Source organism: Strigops habroptila, chromosome 5, assembly GCF_004027225.2.
Source record: "Strigops habroptila isolate Jane chromosome 5, bStrHab1.2.pri, whole genome shotgun sequence".
Classification (NCBI taxonomy): Eukaryota; Metazoa; Chordata; class Aves; order Psittaciformes; family Psittacidae; genus Strigops; species Strigops habroptila.
The window spans coordinates 36,102,227-36,127,417 of NC_044281.2; the positions used below are offsets into that span (position 1 = coordinate 36,102,227).

At 41.3% G+C, this 25,191-nt stretch overlaps 1 protein-coding gene across 1 annotated transcript in view; it reads right to left on the reverse strand.

Annotated features, from left to right (window-relative positions):
* Positions 1 to 25,191, reverse strand: part of CTNNA3 (catenin alpha 3) — a 491,060-nt gene that overhangs the window by 101,568 nt on the left and 364,301 nt on the right. The window contains exon 12 of the mRNA XM_030487065.1: positions 18,461 to 18,661. Coding sequence (XP_030342925.1) covers positions 18,461 to 18,661 — 201 coding nt within the window. The remainder of the gene's footprint in view (positions 1 to 18,460; positions 18,662 to 25,191) is intronic.

The following is a 25,191-nucleotide window of genomic DNA, read 5'->3' on the forward strand; positions in this document are numbered from 1 at the left end:
TTGTCCCGCATGACGTCCCTGTCTCTGAACTGGAGACATCAATTTGATGGATGGACCACTCGATGGATAAAGAATTGACTGGATGGCCGCATGCAGAGAGCTGGGGTCAATGACACAATGTCCAATTGGAGACCAGTAATGAGTGGTGTCCAGAGGGACCTTGACACACTCGAGAGGTAGGCCAATGCCAACCTCATGAAGTTCAACCAAGCCAAGTGCAAGGTCCTACACCTGGGTCAGGGCAGTCCCAGGCACAGCTACAGGTTGGGCGGAGAAGAGATTCAGAGCAGCCCTGTGGAGAAGGACTTGGGTGTATTGGTTGAGGAGAAACTGAGCATTAGCCGGCAGTGTGTGCTCGCAGCCCAGAAAGCCAACTGTGTCCTGGGCTGCATCAAAAGAAGTGTGACCAGCAGGTCGAAGGAGGTGATCCTGCCCCTCTACTCTGCTCTCGTGAGATCTCACTTGGAGTACTGTGTCCAGTTTTGGTGTCCTCAACATAAGAAGGACATGGAGCTGTTGGAGCAAGTGCAGAGGAGGGCCACGAGGATGATAAGGGAGCTCCATAACCTCCTGCTAGAAGACAGGCTGAGAGAGTTGGGGCTGTTCAGCCTGGAGAAGAGAAGGCTGCGTGGAGACCTCATAGCAGCCTTCCAGAATCTGAAGGGGGCCTACAAGGATGCTGGGGAGGGACTCTTCCTTAGGGACTGTAGCGACAGGACTAGGGGTAACAGGTCCAAACTTAAACAGGGGAAGTTTAGGTTAGATATAAGAAAGAAGCTCTTTACTGTGAGGGTGGTGAGGCACTGGAATAGGTTGCCCAAGGAAGTTGTGAATGCTCCATCCCTGGCAGTGTTCAAGGCCGGGTTGGACAGAGTCTTGGGTGACATGGTTTAGTGCGAGGTGACCCTGCCCATGGCAGGGGGGTTGGAACTAGATGATCTTAAGGTCCTTTCCAACCCTAACGATTCTATGATTCTATATTTGTCTTGCTATATAGGAGTCAAAATTATATTTTTAAGGATTTCTTGAATCAGTTTCAATTATAAAATTAGCTAAAAAAAATAAAGATCATTCAACTAGTTAAGAAATTCTAAGACATTCCTTCCCCTTTACAAATTTAATGTTTTCACTAAATAGACACTTTGAGGAACAAAGAATGATGCAATTCAATGACAAAATGAGAAACGAAATTTCTCCAAATAATTTTTTAACTAAAATGTTTAAAATCTATTCCAAACAAGCAAGCAATACTGATACAGTACTGTCTCACTTTCTCCATCCTACTGTGTTCTCTTTGGGCACTTTTCAGGCCCTAGCAGAGCAAGCGATACCTCAATTTAGAAAAAAAGTCACCAAACACAGAAAGAATTATAAACAAAATAAGAAGAAATTATCTAATCCTGCATCAGTACGTTCTTTGTCTAAAATGAGTGATATTCACAGACCAGCATGCATGTTTCAGTGTAACACTAGAACTAAAGACACACTGCTTTGACTAGTGTTACATACCCTTACCTGTCACATCTTATTCCAATTTGACTTGCAATGTCAAACTGCCACTGCACTCCTCCAGTACAATATGCTTTCTACAGAGAAAAAGGCAGAAAATCCATTTATTTTAAGGAGAACCATCTAGGCCACAAATCTGCAAAGGAACCCTTTGAACCCTAACATATGCTTGGTCTGTATGACACTTCTTAATATTTCTCCTATCTAGGCACTTTTCTTTGCAGTTTTTATAACATTTTGTGATGTTTTATTTTACATCTAAAGGACAAAAATGAAACATGCCTTTGTTTTTCCTCTGCATGCCACATTACATCTCATGTAAGTCACGAACAACAAAATACAGGAATGTAAAAGGAAGACCCTTTACCCCCCCCCAAAAAAAAAAAAGGCTGCTGTATTTCTGTTTTCAACAATTTGAGACATCACACAGAATGTCTCTTTTGCAATGGCAAGAATAGTAACATGTCAGAGTTTCATAAATAATATTTCAGAGTAGAGACTGTGGTTTACCAAATGACAAAAAAGAATTTATCTACACAGAAGCATTAAGCAGTGGGTGTATACTATCTTGAGTACCAAACATAATGGGCTCTTGAGCCAAATATATACCTGTAAGAGAAGACAAACCTACATCCAACACCCTCAGTTACTAAAAAAAGGTCCAGACGAGGCAAAACATGGGAGCAGTAACTGCACTCCTTCTGCCCACCTCTTGCTAGAAAGGTAAAATTTAGAAAGATGCATAGGTAGGTATGTGTGAACAGGAACAAGAGCACTGCATACACCTCTGCACAAGATTGCTGTATTTGTTGCCTTTGGCAGTAAAAATATGTCCCTATAAAATCAGCTGCATACTTGACACATGAATTATATGCTTCCCAACTGCACCTTAGATTATTTCATACCTGTAAAATAAACTTAAGAAATCAAAACAAACCTGAATGTTAACATTGTTACAGTTGGCTGCAAGGCATACTTATTTAAACTGGTATTAAATGAAACAATCATCCTATAGGGATGAAAACTAAAGGCTATGACTATAGGATTTTGAAAGAGGGCCTTCAAAGAAGCCACGAGAGATGCTGTCCACTCTTTACATTTTGCGTGCTTGCAGACAACATGCAGGTTATTAGATGCCTGTATCTAAGTTCTGGGGCTGCCACATGCTGGTTTTACAGGCTGCCCAGAGTTGTTGTGGAGGTCCCATCCCTGGAAGTGTTCAAGGCCAGGCTGGATGGGGCTTTGAGCAACCTGGTCTAGTGGAAGGTGTCCCTGCCTCTGGCAGGGGGGTTGGAACTGGATGACCTTGAAGGTCCCTGCCAACCCAAACTATTCTATGATTCTATGCTCCAACAGTACTTGAGAACATGCTTCTGAAAATGTGGGATCCAACAGTGGTGAACTGTATCTTCAGAAATGTCTTTTTTACTATATCATCAAAAAGCACTGTACAGTGCACATGCAAACACTCTTTGTACAGCTGAGGAACTCTGGTTTCATTAAAAGCTCCAAATTACATGCAAAGTTCAATTTGCGAAACTTCTATTTTGTTTTTAGAAGTTTCCAGATCTGAAACATCTATAGGAAACAGTTCCATTCAGATACTTCCAGAGATCTGTGGACATATTACAGATTCTGCTGCTCACTAAGTACTTACTCCTGCTGAGCAAATATTAACCTAGAATTCATTTATTTAGGTACTGTTCCTAATACAAAGACAAAAGAACATTAGTCCATTGAAATGTTTCTGAAAGGTTAGATACAATTCAGTTCTCTTGCCTAATTAATTGCTTCTCATAATACAAATCTCATCAAAAACCAGATCACTCATTAGAAAACAACCAACAAGAAAAAAAAAACCAAAACAACCCCAAAACCAACAAACAACATCCCCCAAAACCTTGACCTTGAGGCCAAGAATAGTGAGCTATAGTGACAACTTCCGTAGTGTTTAAATTCCAAGTGACATAAAACTTCAAAGTCCTATCTCACCAATACTTAGAACACAATAAAAACTAAACTTCCATGAGGCTGATGAGCAACAGATTTAGTGAAGTATCAGGAAAATGCAATGCCTAAATCTGAGTTAACTCCAGTAATCCTGTAAGGTAAATAAGAAGGGAAAACCAACCCTGAGTCCCAGAGTTACTAACATAAACTTCTGTATTATTCCCAGCAAGTCCTTCTGTATTATCCCCAGCCCAGTGACAAGTATGACTCACAGGCAGCCTTCACAATGCCGCCTTCTGGACAACCATTTCTACTCCAGGAACATAAGAAATGACTGCTCAGGAAGCAAATGCTGTCCTGGTAACATTCTTCCATTACCTCTGCTTACAGCCAAATTCTGAGGCCAAACCAGATTCATGTCCATGCAGGAAGACAAAAATGAGCTGGAAGTATAGTTCCCAGCTTGAGACAGAGCCTGGAGTAGTTACTACCATACTGACACAATCTGTAGGAGGATCCTCAATTTGGACAGCTTTGGGCCTATTACATCCCTGAATATGCTGAAAGTATAGATCGTTCTCTAACTTACAGACACTTAGAACATCGCATTTTAATATGTAAGGTTGCTACCTACTATAAGAACTTTACGCAAAGTTTTTTTATCTTCGTGGTCCTATTTGTAGTGAAGAATGATGTTCAGACTAGGGAATAAAATAACCGCAATTAGAAGATCACTGAGCAAATATCAAACTGTTTGTATATATGAACAAACTAAGCACATTTATCACATAATCAAGCATCTACCTATGTCGTAAATACAACTGTAAACCCAAATTAGCAATCCCATCTCCATACTCACAGATCTCTTCTTATTACAGCTAAGCTTTTAAAGACTTTCTATCAGAGGTGTTGAAGCATGAGCTTACCATCTGACTGAGCAGAAAAAGGAGGCCAAGGAAGAAGATTTTATAAACAAAGGAGTCTGGAGTGGAAATTCCTACAATTCTGAGTATAATGAAAGATGGACATTATCATATCCTCTTGCTGCACACAGCAGAGCAGCTTCTGGACACCTGGCTTCCATGAAGGTAAAGGCATATCAGAGGAGAAGTTTTCAGTCTTGGGACACTCAACCATTTTGTCCACAACCCTCTACAGAAAATAATGACAATTAGAGAGATGTAAGATAACAAAGAACACCTTTCTTTTGTAGAAAACAGTGCTGCTGTGCTTGAGCCCTTTCTTTCACAAAAAAAGTTTAGCTCTGAATGAGGATATTAAGGAACCCAGTTCTACTGGCTCCGGCTTGCTATGGGTTTGAGAAGGCTCGGGTTCCCTAAACCTGCCTTAAACCACTCACCAATATGAAACAAATATAACCAAGAAGGAGCAGTTTCAGCACACTGAAACAAGTGTCAGGAGGCAAAAAAAACCCCTTTAATTTCCTCTCAGCAAACGACTGCAAAAGTATAATAAGCATCAAAGTATGCATCAAAAGAGGGGCATCACCAGGTGCCCTGCAAAAATTCCTACATACAGACAGTGCTCCAGGGAAAAAAAACTAATCCTACTAAAGAACTCAAAACATAATCTAGTTCACCTTCTGCTCAAAGTGGTATGAGTTGTGCCAGACTTTGTCCTATTGGACTCTGAACAAAACCTTGCTTGTCAACCTTTGAAAAGCTGTCACAAAGATTTGGATAGAACCTCTGTATCTTTTAATCTTATCAAAACTAATTTATCTACCACATGTATTTTAGAGCATTTTTGAATATCTAAATAAAATCTAAAACCAAATGGGAAAGTCATTCTGAAAATCATTGCAAGTGGAATCCGAAGATGACTGAAAGCCCAAAAGATCAAACATAAATACAACAGAATGAGAAGAGGATCAAGGTACACTATGGCCCCCAAATCAGACAGGATTCAAATGAAAAAATAAACTATTTACACAACCTAACAAAATTGCTTTTATCTTACTTTTACACTAAAAGATGAAGAAACAGAGAATATGATACTCTCATTTACCAGATCTCTACTGAAAACAGCAGGATGGGCTACCACATAAAATAAAGAATAAAACAAAAAAAGGTAGAATATTGAACTAATCCCAGTCATACTATTCAACTTGCGCCTTCCCTTGATTCTTATCCCAGGGGAAAAAAAAGCACTCAAAGCAAGAATGGGCTGTTTACACTCAGTATATTGACCGTAATTTCATCTTGCATTTCATGTTTTGCCCCTACAGAAACCTTGTCTTAACCAATTAGCTACCAATAACATTAGTTATTTATACATTCATCAGTATTTACCTTAAATTTCTTAATCAACATTTATGGATATTAGTGCTAATGCTAGAATTATTAGCAGGAAGAAGTTCTCTAGGTAAAGAAAGTTCCGTACAAGAACGTAGAGAAAGAGTAAGAACAATTAATTGTAACAGGTCTGACTGGACTGTACACACATTCATTTTGAATTCCAACTGCAAAAGACTGCTGATAGACAAGAAAGTGTGTGTCAACTTTATTTCCTCCTAATTTCACTTCTATGTAGAGAGCATGGAAAGGCAGGAAAAGTTCCAGAAGGTTTTTTTGTTCTTTACTTGTGGTTTAGTTTACAAAGGCTGACTACAAGAACACTTCCTCCTAACCTGCAATGCAGAAAGAATAACTTCTCCAAAATTCAAGAACATCAGTTATCAACTCACTAACAATGATTATAAACTGAATAAAAATACAGTGAATAAAACTAACATTGCTTCTAACACTATTAAGATATAATCTCTGCAGGTGTTTTTAGGTACATGTACTTATTTGCCTCACAGAAGAATATATAAGCAAGACAAGCAAAGAAGCTTGAGTAAATACAAGATGACTGTGTTGTTAAAGAAATCTGAGCACTGCTGAAAATCATACTACTAGCTCTCGGGGAAAAAAGAAGCCAATATAGTTTTAAAAGAGTACACTAAAGAGCAAACAAACACTTGGAAAAATAGAGTCCCAACAGGCTTTAAATGTTCATCTGCCTACCTGGAAATTTATCAGATTAAATCATGCACATTGACTGAATCCATTTGCAACGTTGCTATGCTTCACCTCCACTTAATATACATGGTACTTCATATAAGAAACTTTTATTAGCATTCTGGAGAAATCTGTAGATTCAGAATGAGGTTATGTACAACCCTTTTGCACTAAAAGTCCTTCTCAAATACTAACACTATGTATTTTTAACAGCAAGGAAGTCACTAAGGAAGAGAAGGAATGGTCCTCTGGGAATCTGAGATTGCTACTGCAGAGTATGAATGCACATGTTAAAACAATTACCCAGAAAAAATTACTCTCATCTGAATGCAGCTGGTGTCTAACACAAGAAAAAAAAATATCATAAAAACGCTGTTTGAAAATGACTTCCATACACCATTTGGATCAATCTCCTCCTTAAAAATAAGACCAACACTACATCAGGTCATAGTTTTGGCTAGCTAGGTCTTAAAAGCCTCAAAGGAGAGAAATCTCACTGCATGTCCCCAAAGGACAAAAATCTCATTGCACCTCTCTTCTAGCGTTGCACTACACTGGAAATACTCCCTCTCCTGCCCCGTGTCCTACCTGAACTTCTCATGCTGCAAACTGTGGGTATTGCCCTTTGTTGTGCTGTCTCTACCAAGAAGAGTCTGACACCATTGTCTCTAACCATCTCTCAAGAAGTTGTAGGCTTCTATGTGATTGCCTCTTGGCCTCTACACAAACTCTCAATCTCTCGCTCTCCTCACAGGTTTCCTGCTCTAGGCCTCTAGCCAATCTGAGAACTCTCTGTTTTCCAGAGCTTCTCTCCCCGTTTAGCATACATGCCATGCTGGAGAAGGATAAAATAATTACCCAGTGTCAGAGTGGCCAGGAGAAACAGCCAACAAAGTCTTTGTATGTTTCCTCCTTGGCAGGTGCCTTTTAAGTGAGAGAGAATGTAACATTCTTAAACTGGAGAAAACAGACAATCCCTACTGCAAACGGCTCAAGACACCGGACAAAGAGAACTGCCATTCATTTTGCATAAGCTGTTGTGACAAGCCTGCAAACTGTATCTGAAAAAGGCAAGTGAAGCATCTAGCAAAGTACAAAGTCCTTAGCTTGTGCACGTAAGCATGTAAGAAATAGAAAAGCTAAATAAAAAGCAGAAGATGGAAGGGCACTTGTATCAGCACTACTATCTTTTATTGCTAAGATAAGTCACCTTTTCCTAGGAAAAGGCAATGCAGCACATTTAATCCATCCTGCAGAAATATTTAATAAAGTACTGTACCGAAAATTTCTGTTTCTCTGGTGGAGTGGACCAGTATTAGCATGGATGCTGCACAACTGATCACACTGAAAGGGCTGTAAAGTGAGAGGAGACTCTGGAAGGTGGCCAAAATAACAATTTTGGGACCAAGAAATAAACAAATAAATGAAAAAATAAATAAAATTCATTACTGGTAAATGGCAAACAGTATGATGTTAAAGCATGCTGCCAATCCAGAAGACAGCTGGGTCAGGAAGAATACAATCACTTTTAGGGCAAAATCACAGGAAAAGACTTTAAAAAAAAAAAAAAAAAAAGGGTAACTGAAACTTGTGAAGGTTTTAAAGAAAATCACTGACCACAAACCAAATCTCTCCAGAAGAAAACTGAAAGTTTAATGTGTTTGGCCCACTGAAGCCAAGTATTTTTAATCCAAGTGGATGCAGAAAAGTTGTTTACATCGACACAAGAGCAAAACAGAATTGTAGAATAGTCTGGGTTGGCAGGCACCTTCAGAGGTCATCTAGTCCAATGAGCAGGGACTACATCATGTTGCTGAGAACCACATCTAGCCTGGCCCTGAATGTCCCCAAAGACGGCGCATCCACCACTTCTCTGGGCAACCTGTGCCAGTATTTTACCGCCCTCATTTTAAAAAAATTTTCCTCACATCAAGCCTGAATATCCCCTCTTTTAGTTTAAAACTATTACTCCTTGCCCTATTACAACAGGACCTGCTAAAAAGTCTCTCCCCAACTTTCTCATAGGCCCTTTTTAAGAACTGAAAGGCTCCAGTAAGGTCTCCCTGCAGCATTCCCTTCTCCAGGCTGAACAACCCCAAATCTCTCAGCCTTTAAAATGTACAAACTGTCCATGCTTAAATGATAGAAACTTGAGGAAAAATCTTTTATTAGAAACAACAGGCCTACACAACTCTCAAGGACATAATGAGGCCACAAATTGTCCTTGGTTTATTAAAGAATTACAATTATGTGTGCTGGTTTTGGCTTGGGTAGAATTAATTTTCTTCACATAGCTAGCATGGGACTATGTTTTGGATCTGTGCTGGAAAAAGTGTTGATAATGCAGGGATGTTACTGCTGAGCAGTGCTTATACAGAGTCAAGGCCTTTTCTGCTCCTCACACCACCCCACCAGCGAGTAGGCTGGGGGTGCACAAGAAACTGGGAGGGAACACAGCTGAGACAGCTGACCAAAGGGACATTTCATACCATATGACATCATGCTCAGCAATGAACCTAGGGGGAAGGTGGGCCAGGAGGCCACTGCTCAGTGACTGGCTGGGCATTGACTGGTTGGTGGTGAGCAACTGTTTTCATCACCTGTCTTACTTGCTTTTACTTCTCTCCCTTTGTTATTTTCTTTTTCATTACAAATTATTACTATTATTACTATTACTGTTGTTATTATAATATTTCAATTATTAAACTGTTCTTATCTCAACCCATGAGGGTATTTTTTTAACTTTTACCCTTCCAATTCTCTTTCCCCCCACCTGCTGGAAGAGTAGTGAGCATGCAGCTGTGTGATGCTCAGCTGCCCTCTGGGGTTAAACCACAACACTGTAATACATAAAGCTCCTTCAGCCTCATGAAGTCATGGGGACTGTTTGGACATGAGGGTTTTTTCCCCTCACTCTGAAATGTTTGAAAATTTGTACCTACCCAGATGATTACTCACTTAATAAAAAACACCTCTTATGTATTTTGCCCTTCAATCCCCAATTACAAAAAACATTGCTGGTATCACATCAGAAGAGCAATAATCTAAAAATTTTAGATTCCAGTCAATTTGATTACTATACTATATAATTTATGAGTGCAAATTCACATGAATCAGTTTTAATGACTTTCAACAACACTTGCACAACTTAAGCAAATGGGTATCTGTAGAAGATCTGAACTACTACTTCTTTTTCAGGATAAGAGGGATGTATTTGGAATTCACAGTTACAGATACAGGTTTATAAACATTTTCTGATGTAGGAAGAAATTTTCAAATCCATGTTCAATTTTACGTCTGGTATCACCTCTCTGTCTCAGAGATTAAACTCGGTCTTAATCCACACTTCAAAGGGAGTAAGAAAAGTATTCTGTGTCATACTAGTATCTGTCTCAGAACAATGCCTACAGCTGACCTTTAATTTGAGAACAGTCCAATTTGGGTTGCATTCCAAATATAATTTTATTACTATTCCTAAACTCAAAGTTAAGCCCTACATCTATGTGAATTACAAGATATTTCATAATTCCAGTTGCAAGAAGCTGCGGACAATGGTTTGCTGTAATTTAATCAGCACTACTGCAATTTAAAAAACGTGGACTCAAAACTCCAGTGATTCAAAGAATGATAGCTCCACTAGTTCCGTAGGACAATTAGAATACCTATCATCTGGCGGCCACAATATAAGGAGGACAGTGACCCACTGGAGCAAGTCCACAGGACAGCCATGAAGATGATCAGAGGGCTGTCCTATGAAGAAAGGCTGAGAGAGCTAGGTTTGTTCAGCCTGGAGAAGAGACGGCTCTGGTGAGACCTCAGAGCAGCCTTCCAGTGCCTAAAGGCGCCTATAAGAAATCTGGAGAGGGACTTTTTAAAAGGGCATGTAGTGACAGGACAAGAAGGAATGGCTTTAAACCGACAGAGGGTAAATTCAGATTAGATATTAGGAAGAAGTTCTTTCTGTGAGAATGGTGAGACACTGGAGCAGGTTTCCCAGAGAAGCTATGGATGCCTCATCCCTGGAAGTGTTCAAGGCCAAGTTTGATGGGGCTTTGAGCAACCTGATCTAGTGGAAGGTGTCCCTGCCCATACCAGGGCCTAGATGATCTTCCTTGGCCCTTTCCAATCCAAATCATTTTATGATGTCTCCAGCCTTTTCCTTATTTTTTACAAGATCTAAATAACTAGAGGATTTATATATGTGTATACATGCATATGTATGTATATAGTATATCATACTTTGACATGAAAGCAAAACTGTAGCTAAAATTTACAATAAATACAGGCTTTTTACTATATCAACAGATTATGCTGTAACATAAATTGTTTACTTAAATTTAACTGCTGCTGATTCTGACAGGCAGTAAAATAACAGAGTAGACTTGGATATTTAAAAGTATAATACAAGGTTATTTTTCCAATTCTGAAGAGGAAATACCTTAGGTTTTTATAAACAGTGTTTCTAGAAGTTTCATTTTGCTTTCATGCAACACTACACAAACCCTATAAAAATGCAAGGATCTGCATATTTGAATCTAATCAACGGTGCAAGACTTCTGGAATGACAGAGAGGTACCAGTAGTAACATTTCCACACTCTTAACCATTATCAGAATAAAGCCTGAAGCTTTATTTTTTTATATTATTTAGCTATTTATTACTAGCTTTGCACTTGTAAAATCAAGATAGGAAATGCTAGTTTAAACGAGTGCCTGCAAAGAGTACATAGACTACATGATTAACACTCTTTTCTCCAGTTGTCTGTAAAAGTTTCATACAGAACCTGAGGCACACATTTTCAGGGCATGCTGACTTCCAATGATCTAGAGTAGGGAGTTGGCTGGAATGCTTTACAGCGCTCTCTCCTACCCACGTACGTACGTGCCCTTCCCACTGAAGCCTAACAACAGGAGGGGACAGAGTATGTCCCAATCTCATTGTGATGAAGAACAAGGATGAAGTGAGCATGATACTGGCTCAGACCAGGAGCTGGGAAACGTGCCTGCACCCCACAAGTAGTTGTAGCTTCATGAACTTACACAGTATCACACGGGAACTCTGTACGGACAGTGGCAGTCCACATGAACTACAGAACCACAGAATCATTTAGGTTGGAAAAGACCTTTAAGATTGAGTCAAACTGTAACTATACTCACAATCAGACCACATATTCTCTTCCAGCAGTCTTCTGCTTCATCACTTTTCAAATTGATCATATGGGCACCAGCCCCTTCTAATGTGTGACCCTGGCATACATCTAAAGCAGGTCCATCCAGAGACCTGAAATAAGCAGCTGGTTTGTAACATAACTGCATATGATCACTTAATCACGTCACAATTCATACACAGACTGCAAATCAAAGCCGCAAAGACAATTTTAGTTTTGGTATTACCTAACTTCTAGAGGCTTGACTCCGCAACATAAATGGTGCTCTTACATAGTCTTTTTAGTTTGCTTGGGGTTTTTCTTCTTGTTGAAGAAAAGGGAAGGAGCAAAATGGAGGAGCAGCACAACATAAGCCTGAGAAAACACACACTCTATTGTATGGTGCTGTAGAGATCCATTCGGCTGCTAACAACTTGTACCTAAACAGGACTACACAACCTAAGCTAAGGAATTAAGCACCAGTTTCTAACACTCACTGTACGGCAGCATTATGATACTACTGTTGAATAGCTCACTTTACTATCTCTAATACATATGATGTCTTACAGCTAAAGAGACAGATTAGCAATCTTACGTTCTTTTCTTGAACATATTGTAATGCAGAGAATTTAACCTCTTTTTTTCGTATAAATTACCTCAACATATGTGCTACAATTTAACCTCAGTCTTTGTTTTAACAAACAGTAAACGTATCTGTTCCTCTTTATGCACAATTTCTCTGTCCTGTTACTTCCAATCCATACCCTTCCCACTTCTGGCTCCTGTTCTCTCTTTTTCTTTTTATTTCTCTGTGATTTCCATGTACACTATTATTCTATAATTCCATTCTCACTAACTCTATGCTCTATTGCAATAATTTCTTTTCAGTAACATACTACCTTTTCACTGGGTGTAAAGAATGCACGTCACTGCTGTAGGTTACTCACGTAAGCTAACTTCAGAGCTAATGACAAAGTAAATACACAGTTCTCTCCTAGGGAAGTGCACCTACCAAGTAGCTGGCTCCCGAAAGACCCAGCAGTGACAGAATGTTTTCGGTTACACCTGAGGGCTGAAGCCTACTCGTATTTTCCCTCTAAGCTGTAAGAGTTAAACAAATACATGAAAACCATCAAGCAAACAAAACTCATCCCATGACTTGATGTATCTACACTGCAGATCAGATAAATACGGGTAGGAATGAAAACCACGTTTCTTTTTTTCCACTCCAATTGAACGATCTAAAGACAGTGAATCTCAGGTTTAAAGTACTACAAAGACATCTAAGATGACACCATGCTTGATGTCCACTGACACAGGCAAACATTCCGACCAAAACCAGTTTTATGTCCTGCTGTTTTTTGCAATTAAGACAGATTTAGATACGTTATATATTACTGTCAAAGCAACGCAACAGACCAGAAATTGGTGTCATGGAATCATAGAATCGTTAGGGTTGGAAAGGACCTTAAGATCATCTAGTTCCAACCCCCCTGCCATGGGCAGGGACACCTCGCACTAAATCATGTCACCCAAGACTCTGTCCAACCCGGCCTTGAACACTGCCAGGGATGGAGCATTCACAACTTCCTTGGGCAACCTATTCCAGTGCCTCACCACCCTCACAGTAAAGAGCTTCTTTCTTATATCTAACCTAAACTTCCCCTGTTTAAGTTTGGACCTGTTACCCCTAGTCCTGTCGCTACAGTCCCTAAGGAAGAGTCCCTCCCCAGCATCCTTGTAGGCCCCCTTCAGATTCTGGAAGGCTGCTATGAGGTCTCCACGCAGCCTTCTCTTCTCCAGGCTGAACAGCCCCAACTCTCTCAGCCTGTCTTCTAGCAGGAGGTTATGGAGCTCCCTTATCATCCTCGTGGCCCTCCTCTGCACTTGCTCCAACAGCTCCATGTCCTTCTTATGTTGAGGACACCAAAACTGGACACAGTACTCCAAGTGAGATCTCACGAGAGCAGAGTAGAGGGGCAGGATCACCTCCTTCGACCTGCTGGTCACACTTCTTTTGATGCAGCCCAGGACACAGTTGGCTTTCTGGGCTGCGAGCACACACTGCCGGCTAATGCTCAGTTTCTCCTCAACCAATACACCCAAGTCCTTCTCCACAGGGCTGCTCTGAATCTCTTCTCCGCCCAACCTGTAGCTGTGCCTGGGACTGCCCTGACCCAGGTGTAGGACCTTGCACTTGGCTTGGTTGAACTTCATGAGGTTGGCATTGGCCTACCTCTCGAGTGTGTCAAGGTCCCTCTGGACACCACTCATTACTGGTCTCCAATTGGACATTGTGTCATTGACCCCAGCTCTCTGCATGCGGCCATCCAGTCAATTCTTTATCCATCGAGTGGTCCATCCATCAAATTGATGTCTCCAGTTCAGAGACAGGGACGTCATGCGGGACAATGTCAAACGCTTTGCACAAGCCCAGGTAGATGACGTCAACTGCTCTGCCGCTGCCCACCAGTTCCGTAGCCCCATCATAGAAGGCCACCAAATTGGTCAGGCAGGATTTGCCCTTAGCGAAGCCATGTTGGCTGTCACCAACCACCTCGTTGTTTTTCATGTGCCCTAGCATGCTTTCCAGGAGAATCTGCTCCAAGATTTTGCCAGGCACAGAGGTGAAACTGACTGGTCTGTTGTTCCCTGGGTCTTCCATATTCCCCTTCTTGAAAATGGGGGTTACATTACCCTTTTTCCAGTCGTCAGGAACTCCACCTGACTGCCGTAATTTTTCTAATATGACGGACAGTGGTTTAGCAACTTCATTCGCCAGCTCCTTCAGAACCCATGGATGGATTTCATCAGGTCCCATGGACTTGTGCACATTCAGCTTCTTAAGGTGATCTCAAACCTGATCCTCTCCTAAAGTGGGCCTAAGGTCTTCGTTCCCACAGTCCCTGCATCTGCCTTCCAAGACTTGGGTGGTGTGGTGAGAGCATGTGCCAGTGAAAACTGACGCAAAGAAGCCATCGAGAACCTCAGCCTTCTCCAAATCCAGAGTGGCCAGTTCTCCTGAGAGCTTCCGGAGTGGGACCATGTCGTCCCTAGTCTGTCTTTTATTTGCTATATACCTATAGAAGCCCTTCCTGTTACTTTTCACATCCCTTGCCAGACTCAATTCTGGCTGAGCCTTAAGTTTCCTGATCTGGTCCCTAGCTTCCTGTACAACGTCCCTGTATTCTTCCCAGGCCGCCTGTCCTCGCTTCCACCTTCTGTAAGATTCTTTTTTCCCCTCTTTAGTTTTCTCAGCAGCTCCTTATCCATCCATTGAGGCCTCCTGGCCCTCCTGCCTCACTTCCTTCCAGTCAGGATGCAACACACCTGAGCTTGTAGCAGGTGATCCTTGAATATCAACCAGCAGTCTTGGGCTCCCCTGCCCTCGAGGGCTTTATCCCATGGAACCTTACTGAGCAGGCTCCTGAAGAGACCAAAGTCTGCTCTCTTGAAGTCCAGGGCAGAGAGCCTGCTGTGTGCCCTTCTCGCTGCCCTGAGGATCTTGAACTCAACCATCTCATGATCGCCACAGCCAAGGCTCCCCTGGAGCACCACACTTCCAACCAGCCCCTCCCTGTTGCTGAGCATGAGGTCAAGCATGGCACCTCTCCTGAACAGCTCTGCTATTACTTGCAAAAGGAAGTTGTCTTCCACACAAGCGAGGAATCGAGCTTTGTCCACAGAGTCCTCCTGATCAGGCAGCCTGTAACAGATGCCCACAGCGATGTCCCCCATTGCTGTTCTCCCTTTGACCCTGACCCACAAACTCTCTGTTGACTGATCACCTGTCCCCAGATAGAGTTCCATACACTCCAGCCTATCACTGACATAAATAGCAGCTCCCCCTCCCCGTCTGCCGCGCCTATCTTTACCAAAGAGCCTATAACCTTTGATTTCAACACTCCAGTCACAGGAGCCATCCCACCCTGTTTCTGAGATGGCAGTGATATCATATCCCTGTAGCCATGCACACATCTCTAATTCCTCTTGTTTATTCCCCACGCTATGGGTGTTCGTATAGAGCCATCTGAGTCGAGCTCCAGATGAAGCTGACCCATTGGCTGGAGCAGCTGAAATGCCTCTGCATCGCTCCAAGCACTTAGTACAGGTGCTGGCCACTGACTGGGAGTGTTGGGATGGATCAGTGCTCCCCTCCCCCAACACATCTGTTTTAAAGCTGCCTTGACCAGCCTGAGAAGTCTCCTACCAAAGCAGCTCTTCCCCTTCTTTGTCAGACTAGATCCACCAGCCTCCAGTAGTCCTGGCCTCCCACATCGAGTCCCATGTTCTAAATTACCAAACTCCTGACTATGGCACCACTGTTCTAACCATTTAATAACCTGCCAAATCCACCTGGCCTTTTTAAGGTCCTCTTCTCTGACCTGGAGGATAGATGAAAAAACTACTTGAGCTCCAGAGCCCCCCAACCACTTTTCTCAGGGCTCTGTAGTCCTTCTTAATGTTCTCCAGGCTACTGCTCTCTATATCAGTAGCACCCACATGGACCACTAGAAGTGGGTAAGAGTCAGTGGGACTTACTAGACCAGGCAGCCTCTCAGCAACATCCCTGATCCGAGCCCCTGGTAGGCAACACACCTTCCTCGAGGCTGGGTCAGGACAACAGATGGGTGCCTCTGTGCTCTTCAAAGTAGAGTCACCTGCTAGTATGAACCGCTGCTTTTTCCTGGAGGCACCAGTAGTGATCCTCTTTACTGGTGCATCAGCAGCATGTTCATTTGGCAAGTTGCGAGTTTCCTCGTTAGCGCCCTGCAGAACTGCAAAGCGGTTCTGGGTGGGGACATCAGATTTTGGAGGAAGCTCCTTGCTTTTAAGTGTCCTCTTCCTCCTTTTTTTGTTGTTTTTATTTTCGTTACTAGCTCCCAGCTTCCTGGATTAATGCCCTCCTCCTTTTCTCTATGCACCATGGTGGACACTTGTGGCTCCTGCACAGTTTGGGCCTGGGACAAACAGTCCAGCTCCCTCTCAGCTCCCCTGACATCTTTTAGCCTACTAACAGTGTCCTGCAGCTCAGCCCCTGCTGCAGAGGACCTCCACCAGGGCGCACCGAGCGCAGCCCTGCCCGTTGTGCACCCTCGCCCCCAGAGACCAGCGGAGGCACTTTGTGCACCCCGAACTCTGCGCCGCAGCCTCCCCTCCCCTCGGCTCTCTCCGGTGCCGCCGCTGCCACCGCCGGGGCAGCCGGAGCAGAGCTCCCGGAGCGGGCCCTGCCCGGAGCCGAGCGCTCCCCGCCCCGCCCGCGCTGCCGGCGCCAAGGGCCGCGCCCCGCGCTGCTCCCGCCCTCCCCGGGGCGGGTTCTCCCCGCTCGGGCGGTGCCTCCCTCCCGGCACCGCCCCCGGTGAGTCCCTGCGCGCGGAAGCGGAGCTGAGGCTCCTGGGCGGGGCCTGGCGGGGGCTCGAGGCTCCCGCGGGGGCTCCCGGCGCTCGGAACTGGGGCTCCTGGACGCGGGGTTTCCCCTCGCTGCGGGGTTCGAGGCTCCTCCCTGGAGATACCTCGGCAAAACAGCGTTTAAACACTACCAGTTTCAAGAAAGAAGGGCTCAGCTTTTACATGGGTATCAAAACCATGCTTTCCTGTAACTGCTAATTCTCTTGGTATTTGTCACAGTACTTTCAGAAGTTATGAAGAAAAGAAAGTCATGTTGAAAGTTCTCAGATTTTCTCATCAAAATATCAGAAAAGAAGATAAAAACAGGCAACTCTATTTCAAACTCTTCTCACTATTCTGTACCTTCCGCCAATTTATTGCAACGTCAGTTCACTCCTGTTCATATGAAGACAGTTCTGTCCTGGATGTATTTGAACTGATTAAGAAAAAGCTCAAACAAAATTCCTGTCTTTTCTTGCAGTAAAATAAAGTAAATGTCAAATGTAAGGTACTAGAAATTTGTTTAGACTGAAAGAGCTAGGATTTAGACTTCTGAGTTCATGAAGCTAAATCCTGTATTTCAGAGATGTTCAGACTTGCCAGAAAATTTCCTAGTAACAATTATTTAACTGCCCAACTATTACACTTGCAACCAATGAAAACACTGAAGTCCTAGGAGCTCCACATATTTTAATGTGAAATATACTACACGAAATGCCGAAGATTCATTTCTATAAACAACAACTGCTGTAGACCACAGAAACCATATATAGAATAGTGCTGTTACACCCCTGCTACAGTACAGGAATATTCCAACACAGGGTAACTTCTTTTTGAATATTATGAAAAAGTAAATGGACATTATTTATCATTTTATGAAGTTCCAAATTTGCTTAGGAAAACTGAAGATATTTGGGAATGTTTAACCACTGTTCAACTGTCCTGAAAATGGTAGTACCCACAAATCATGAACCTGCTTCTCTTTCTCTGAGTTTGCCTTTGATCTGCTTACAACAGATGTGGTGAGGTTAGTAAAACTAAGTGGAAAGCTGCTGCCTCATCAGTTACAAGTCTCCAAACATGTTACTTGCATTTATGTAAGAACTCCAGTAAGCTGCGGCTCACCTACTTGAGAGCAGTTCTGCTGAGAAGGCCATGGGAGTATTGGTAGATGGTAGGTTGACTATGAGCAGGCAGTGCACCCTTGCGGCCAGGAGGACCAATAGTATTAAATTAATTAAAATTAATCTTAAAAATTAGTTTTGAACTGCATGATATCATTGTAATTGGATAGCATGCTGAAAAGAGATTAGAGCCCATATAGTGAATCATTAGTGCATTACAGATTCACAGGATTCTTTTTAAATGTGGAATTAAAATAAGTATTTAAGGTGAAGTTCATATCACGAAAGAAACCAAGAATATATTTTAGAAATCAGACTTACCACTTTTGGTCAAATACTGAACATTTGACATCACTTCTTCAGTGTAAGACCCTGGTTCATAATTGTCCATCTCACCCGAAACAATATGAGCTACTCTTGAAGCACGCCCTCGGATTGCACCTGCTGCACGATCTAAATTGTCTGCATTTTGCTCTCTCAGTGCAATGATACACTTGTTTACGTCCTCAAGAATATGGCTTTCTGCAAATAAAACAACATTTCTTTTAAGACGGAACCTCTTATACAATTAGACATATTTTAGACATGGAGTTGATTGCATTTTTTCTTCCCCTACTGAAATGCACTGGCCAACACCAGCTTGGATAGAAAACTTACAATGTAAAATGAACTGTCCTTGAAATTCTTAAAACAACTTACTGAATCTTAGAATTCAAAGGTATGGTAATAGTCTCCTATAAGCAACAGCAACAATAAAATACTGAGTAGAGAGTGTTTGAAAAAATCTGAAAACCACAAAACCTCACATGCACAGCAAATATTTGCAGAATGAAGGAAAATTTCATGGGAATAAAACTGTTACTTACTTTTGAAACTTTCTTAAGCCTTAAGTGACAAAAGTTGCCATGAGATGAATCTCTGTCAACAATTGCCCCAACAATTAAACTAACTTGTTTTATATCAGTGTTAGGATGTTCATGCTGAATCAAACTCTTACATGAATAGAATGAGCAGTATTTTTGCCTGGGATTAAAATTATGCTACTACTTACTGAATTATTGCAATATGCACCATTATAGATTACGTATTTTCCATATGATTTACATTTCTTATTTATAGCAATATATTTACTGTATTACTACATATATTATAGGTTTATATGTTATTGGTTAGGTTCAAATAAATATGTGCAAATATACACACACATACAGTATCACTTTTCAATATATTAACATGATGACGCACCACTGGCTTTCCTGATACAGCTACTTTATTTCATTATGCCTTCTTGCCACAGAATACTCCCCCCCTTCAGCTATCTCTGTCATTGCCTAATGATTGGACTTCTCTTTTATATTATGATGCTTTCATTCCTACAATATTCTTATCAGAATTTTTCTATTTAAAATTCATCACCACCTCACAAATACAAAGCCCCATTAAGAAAATAAATTCTTTCTTGCTTCATCTTTTCTACAGCAACTGGTTTATTGTCAACTCTAGTTATGTGATTTGCCGTAACATATTCAAATCCGATCCATTTTTACTTTACAAATTAAAACATATACACATTACAATCACCTTCTGTCTGACCAAATATTCATACATTCAAAATTTTACATTTGTGGTGCAGAAAACACAAAGTTTGGGACTAATAGGGAGATGCTGGTAATCTCTGTGAAACACGTAATGACACAGAACCTCTGAAAGTCAAAAAAGTCTCTTAGACACCAGTTCTTAGATGAGAAATGTAGACACTTGCTTCACCACCCTTCCTATCCTGGGAAATTGCAGAAGAGAATCAGAAAAAAGGTAAAACCCATAGGTTACAAACAGTATAACTGAAATAAAGTACAATATAGTAATAATCCTAACAAAAAGGGAGATAACAAAAACACAGAAACAAACCCCAAGAAAAAGCAGTCATGCAAAATGCAACTGGCTCACCACTGACCAATTCCAAGCCCATCCCTGAGCAGCCATCAGGCCCTTTGCAGCCAACTCCCCCCCTGCTTCTACACTGGGCACAACGTGCTGTGATACAGCATATCCCTTTGCCTAGTTCTCGTCAGCTGCAGTGGTTGTCCTCTCTCCAGGCTTCTAGTGCCCCTCCTCACTGGCAGAGCACGAGACCGAAAAGTTCTTGACTTCAGATAAGCACTACTTAGCAAGAACTAAGACATCTTGTGTGTTATCAACATTATTCTTCTAGCAAATTAAAAAACTGTGCCAGCTAGGAAGAAAATATATTCTATCCCAGCCAAAACCAGGACACATTTCTCAACATTTTTCAAATGACAATAGTAAAGTTCTATCTATGCTTAAACTATTTTTTGATACTCAAATATACAGTAATAGAAAAAAAGAACATCAGCAGGAAGGATGGAGATGAAGGACAAAACACTGGTACTAATGCAAGACTGGTCATAAAACCAAAGGGTAACAAACCTGAGTAAGAAACTAGAAGACAGTCACGTCAACAGCTACAGAGCTAACAGCTATGTGGTATGCTAGCATTCCCATCTCTACCACAAATACTGAAGGGCATATTACATTTTTTCAGGCACAGCAATGTAAACATAGAATTTAACTTATGGTATAGAGGGTAATATAATATAATTAGAAAAGAGAGTATGTTTATAGCTTTAAAGCTTAAAGACTTCTTAAAAACTTCCGTGTTAGTTTTGGCATTGAATTTCCCTTTGTCCCTCAGAGAATGTAACAGGAACATCAGAAAGGCAGGATGTGAAAGCAACAGTTTTTCTCTATCTTCAGAAGAGCCATTGTGAAACTTCTCTTGCACAAAGCCAAGAAGTAATTCAGAGCTGATGTTTTTTTCTTGTTAACTCCCATAACTGCCATTCAGTACATCAGTAGTAAATTACATTTTTTGTTATAGAGTAAATTGGACACCCACAGTAACTTGGACAGACCAAACACACCATTAGGTAATCGTGAATTACTAACTCCACCTAACATAAGCATCTTGGGATTCTACCTATGCAAAATTTATGAATTCTGGTTCAGTTTATGGCACTGCTACATCACAGAACACCTCTGTGAATACAGAATGTCCATACCCTTTCAGGCACATGCCACCAATCTCCAAGGTCAGCCAAAAAAGAACAGCTTAAGAATGGAGACTTTGTTAGCACTGTTTATTCAGTCTGTGCATACTCTTTAACTACACCCATGGACTACCATCTACATGCAAGCCGGGCAATAAGAGGTCCAGCAGCTACTTCAGTTCCACCCATGCCAAACACAACACATGAAACAATGACAGAAAGGGGCAAATGACGAGATGTGTACAGATGTTACAGGGACCACCCTGTGCTGTACAGGTTAATATCTCATGTTTGTATTCTCTGGCATCTTTTCTTCTGTGCATTCCACAGTAGGAATCTTCCAAACAAACCAGTTTGCAAATGTGTCAAAGGCTGAAAAAGGCTGAAGAACTGAAGGAAAGAGAAGGCTGGCGTGCACAGAATACAGGAGAAAGGACTAAACCCCACACTTCTGCTGCCAGTTAGATCTAAAATGAAGTAGTATAGGTCACCATTGCATTAGGTTTAATATTGTTCAAGTGTTAATAGCGATAATCACAGAAATGGACAGCACAACCTCCACTTCAAGGGCCTTTAGCAAAGACTATTAAAGGACTTAGTCCTGTGTAAACAGAAAGGTAGGGCTCTTCTGATATCTACCAAGTGAAATCTCCATAATGGAAAAGTGTAGTTAACTGGTTATTTTGTGTGATACACATCTCAAGTGAATTAAAGAAAAAAGTACTGCATGTGGCCTAATGGAAATACTGTATGAATGGAACACATGATGGAAATCTCACAATTTCCAAACCTTTTAAGAGATGTCAAACACAACGCTTTTATGGAGAAAGAAAAAGCAAACTTGAGGCCAGATACTAACTAAATTGCAGAAATGCAATTAGACCTGGATGTTGCGGCCAGAGATCCCAACTAGCTGCTTCCTTCCAAATTGCTAAGCTTACTTTTAAGTAATTTCAGAATCTAATTATCAACACCCATAATAATAGCAGGGAATAGAAATTAGAATGCGGTATATCCTTCCAGATACTTTGTTTCAAAGAAGACTGACAAAGATTTAATTAGCTGTATATTGTCTATGCACCCTGTACTAGAAAAGATGTGCAGCATCTTTTCTTGCTACATCCATGCACTGCCTACATGTAAAGGGTCAGCTGAAAACAGAATGCACAGACAATATGTGCACACAGTAAGCATGAAGGACTTTGTCCCCACATACAGGTACTATTACAGCAGTTGCCCTTCCAAATATCTATAGGTAATACACAGTCTCTCACAATGTTCTGAAGCTCTTTCCAGATGAGGTACTTCACAATCAAGAAAACCTTGCTTAACTTCATTTCCCCAAGGCACAAACAAGGTTATACACTTGCCTTAGTGCATCGAATGGAAATCAGCACTGATGACAGTTCAGCTGAGACTGTTTTAACCTGCATCTTTCTTACAGATGCTTCCTCCTATACAAAATACTTTAGATCAACTTTCAATTTTCATCCAAGTATCCTACTCTCCAAAGCAGAAAAAGAAACACTAGGATGATGCGCCATCTCTTTGTCATCAGTCAGCATCTCCTGTAAGAGTGAATTGTAACAGTGGATTGATAGATGTTTGAATACATTGTCAAATTTCCCCAGTCACCAGAGCAATTATCAAGAGTGGTGCACCGTTCCTTCTGATTTTCCTCTGGGATCCTGGTGTACTTGTACTGGCCAAAAATCATATCTCAGCTGAGCCAACTAGTGGATAATAAAGCTGTCTTTGACAAAGCCATGTCTCAGACTGTCTCTGGGACAAAATCAATAGCTCTTCCTTTGCATGTCATCTGAAGAAAAAGATATCTGATGCCCTTCCACTCCACTTGGCACTGATAAGGTCTGAGTTGAAGCACTTTTTATTAAAGTTTCTCCATTCAGTTCAAGAAAATTGTGGACCAAATGGAGAGATGTCAGAAAAAAAAAAAAAAATTTAGAGATTTTAAGAAATATAGTATATGGAAAAAGTATTAGAAAACTCAGTTTGTCTGGTCTCCTGAAGACAAGATGGAAAATAAGAAGTACTTTCCTGTAAACCCCGAACCATAAAATTAGATGCAGAGGTATGCAGTGATAGTTTAGCCTGACCAAAATGATTTCTATCTTTTGCCATCCATTCACATGATAAAATAGGAAGCAAAGCAGCTTTGTACAAAAAGTAAACTTCTTTTCAGACCACTCCTATTCCCTGGATGTGGTGGTACCTTATAGTGCTCCACAGAAAAGGATTCCAGTGTTTCCAACAACGGCATTACCTGGTATGGCGACAGACATGCTTCCACAGACTCACAATACTTTGGTGAATCCCCAAAAGATTTTTGAAAGCAAATATTTATTAATAATATCCATACTTAGATTTAGCAACTTCTGGTGCCAAAATTAAGAGAACAGGACCATTAAGTGGAAGGTGCAAGTCCCAGTATACCATTCCATGCTATCACTCCTCCTGTATTCAGACCAAAAAAAAAGGAAGTTGCATTTAATTCCCACCTTTTTGCTACATACTGAAGTTCAGAGAATACCCAATGAGCAATCTTATGAAATAGATCTTCTTGGCACTTGGGGCTCTTTTAATTTAATATCTACACTCTACAAGCAAGACAGTGTCTTATACACTATTCAAAAAATAAATCACTGGTGATCACTTAATGTTCAAAGCCCCTGGCAACTTCAATAGAATAATTTTTAAATTAATAAAAAAGTGAAAAAAAAAAAAGAAGAAATTACTCAGAACAAGGAAAATTATTTCCTCTCTGATTGTATTACTAAATATATTTTATCTGTCAAAACTAAGAAACTAGATGATAATTTCTAATATTATTTGTTGCTAATCCATCTGAAAACACTGTCATTCTGTCTCAGACTAAGAGTGGCATTGAGAGGCAGGATTCATAATGGTCTGATATTTACTCAAACGCGTGCATGGTGCTTCCAAAACTTTTTAGACACATACACCTATAGTATAAAATGCACGTAAATGTGATGTCAGGCAAGGAGGAGGATCCAGAAAGCTACAAGCTAAGGCTTCATATCAATTCCTGGAAAAATTATGGAGTAAGAACTCATGGAAAGCACTTTCAGGCCTTGACAGCACTGATTTACCAAGGGCAAATCAAGCATGGCCAAACTGATTGCTCTGAGTGACATAGGACTGGCTCTGTGGATGAAGGGAGTGCATTGATTATTGCCTACTTCAAGAACATTTTTTACACAGTCTCCCTCAGTCTCCTCACAGAAAAAGCTAGAGTAGGTGGGTAAACAACAAGGTCAATGAATCAGCAGTCAGACCATCAGGCTCACAGAGGAGTGGTCAGCAGTTCAAAGTGAAACTGGAGGCTAGTTAAGACAGCTGCTCTTCAGGAAGGGATGCTGAGGCTGATAAGTGTTCAACTTCTTCATTAACACGGGCAATAACACAGAACGCATCTTCAGCAAGTCTGCCGGTGACATCGACTTGCTAGACTGGCTGGCGGGTACTCTACAGGACAGGGCTGCTGTTCAGAGCAACTGCGACAAGCTGGGCAAATGCACCAACAGGCTATTGGTCAGAAGATGAAGCAAAGAAAACTTAGAACTTGATGTAAGGGGCATGAGGGAGTGGCGGGGGGGGGGATGGGAGTAATTCTTCATTATGAGCATGGTGGAACACTTTAACAAATTGCCTGTGGAGACCAGAAATTAACTGATGCAGAGAAATGGGTGCAAATGCTTTTGTTTTCGGGTGCTAGGTAAAATAAATTAGTATTACTTTTAAATTGACAAAGTCCACCACAACTACAATCTCTTCCTGAAAGGGGAACTGTGATGCCAAGAGATCGAATTTGGAAAAGCATGTACATGAAAAGCTTCTTAGTTAAAGGTATGTCTCACGTTAACAGGTACTAGGCTGCAAGGACAAATTTTCCTGAAAGAGCATGCCTAGGAAGTATGCCAGAGTTCCAGGAAAGAGTGAGCT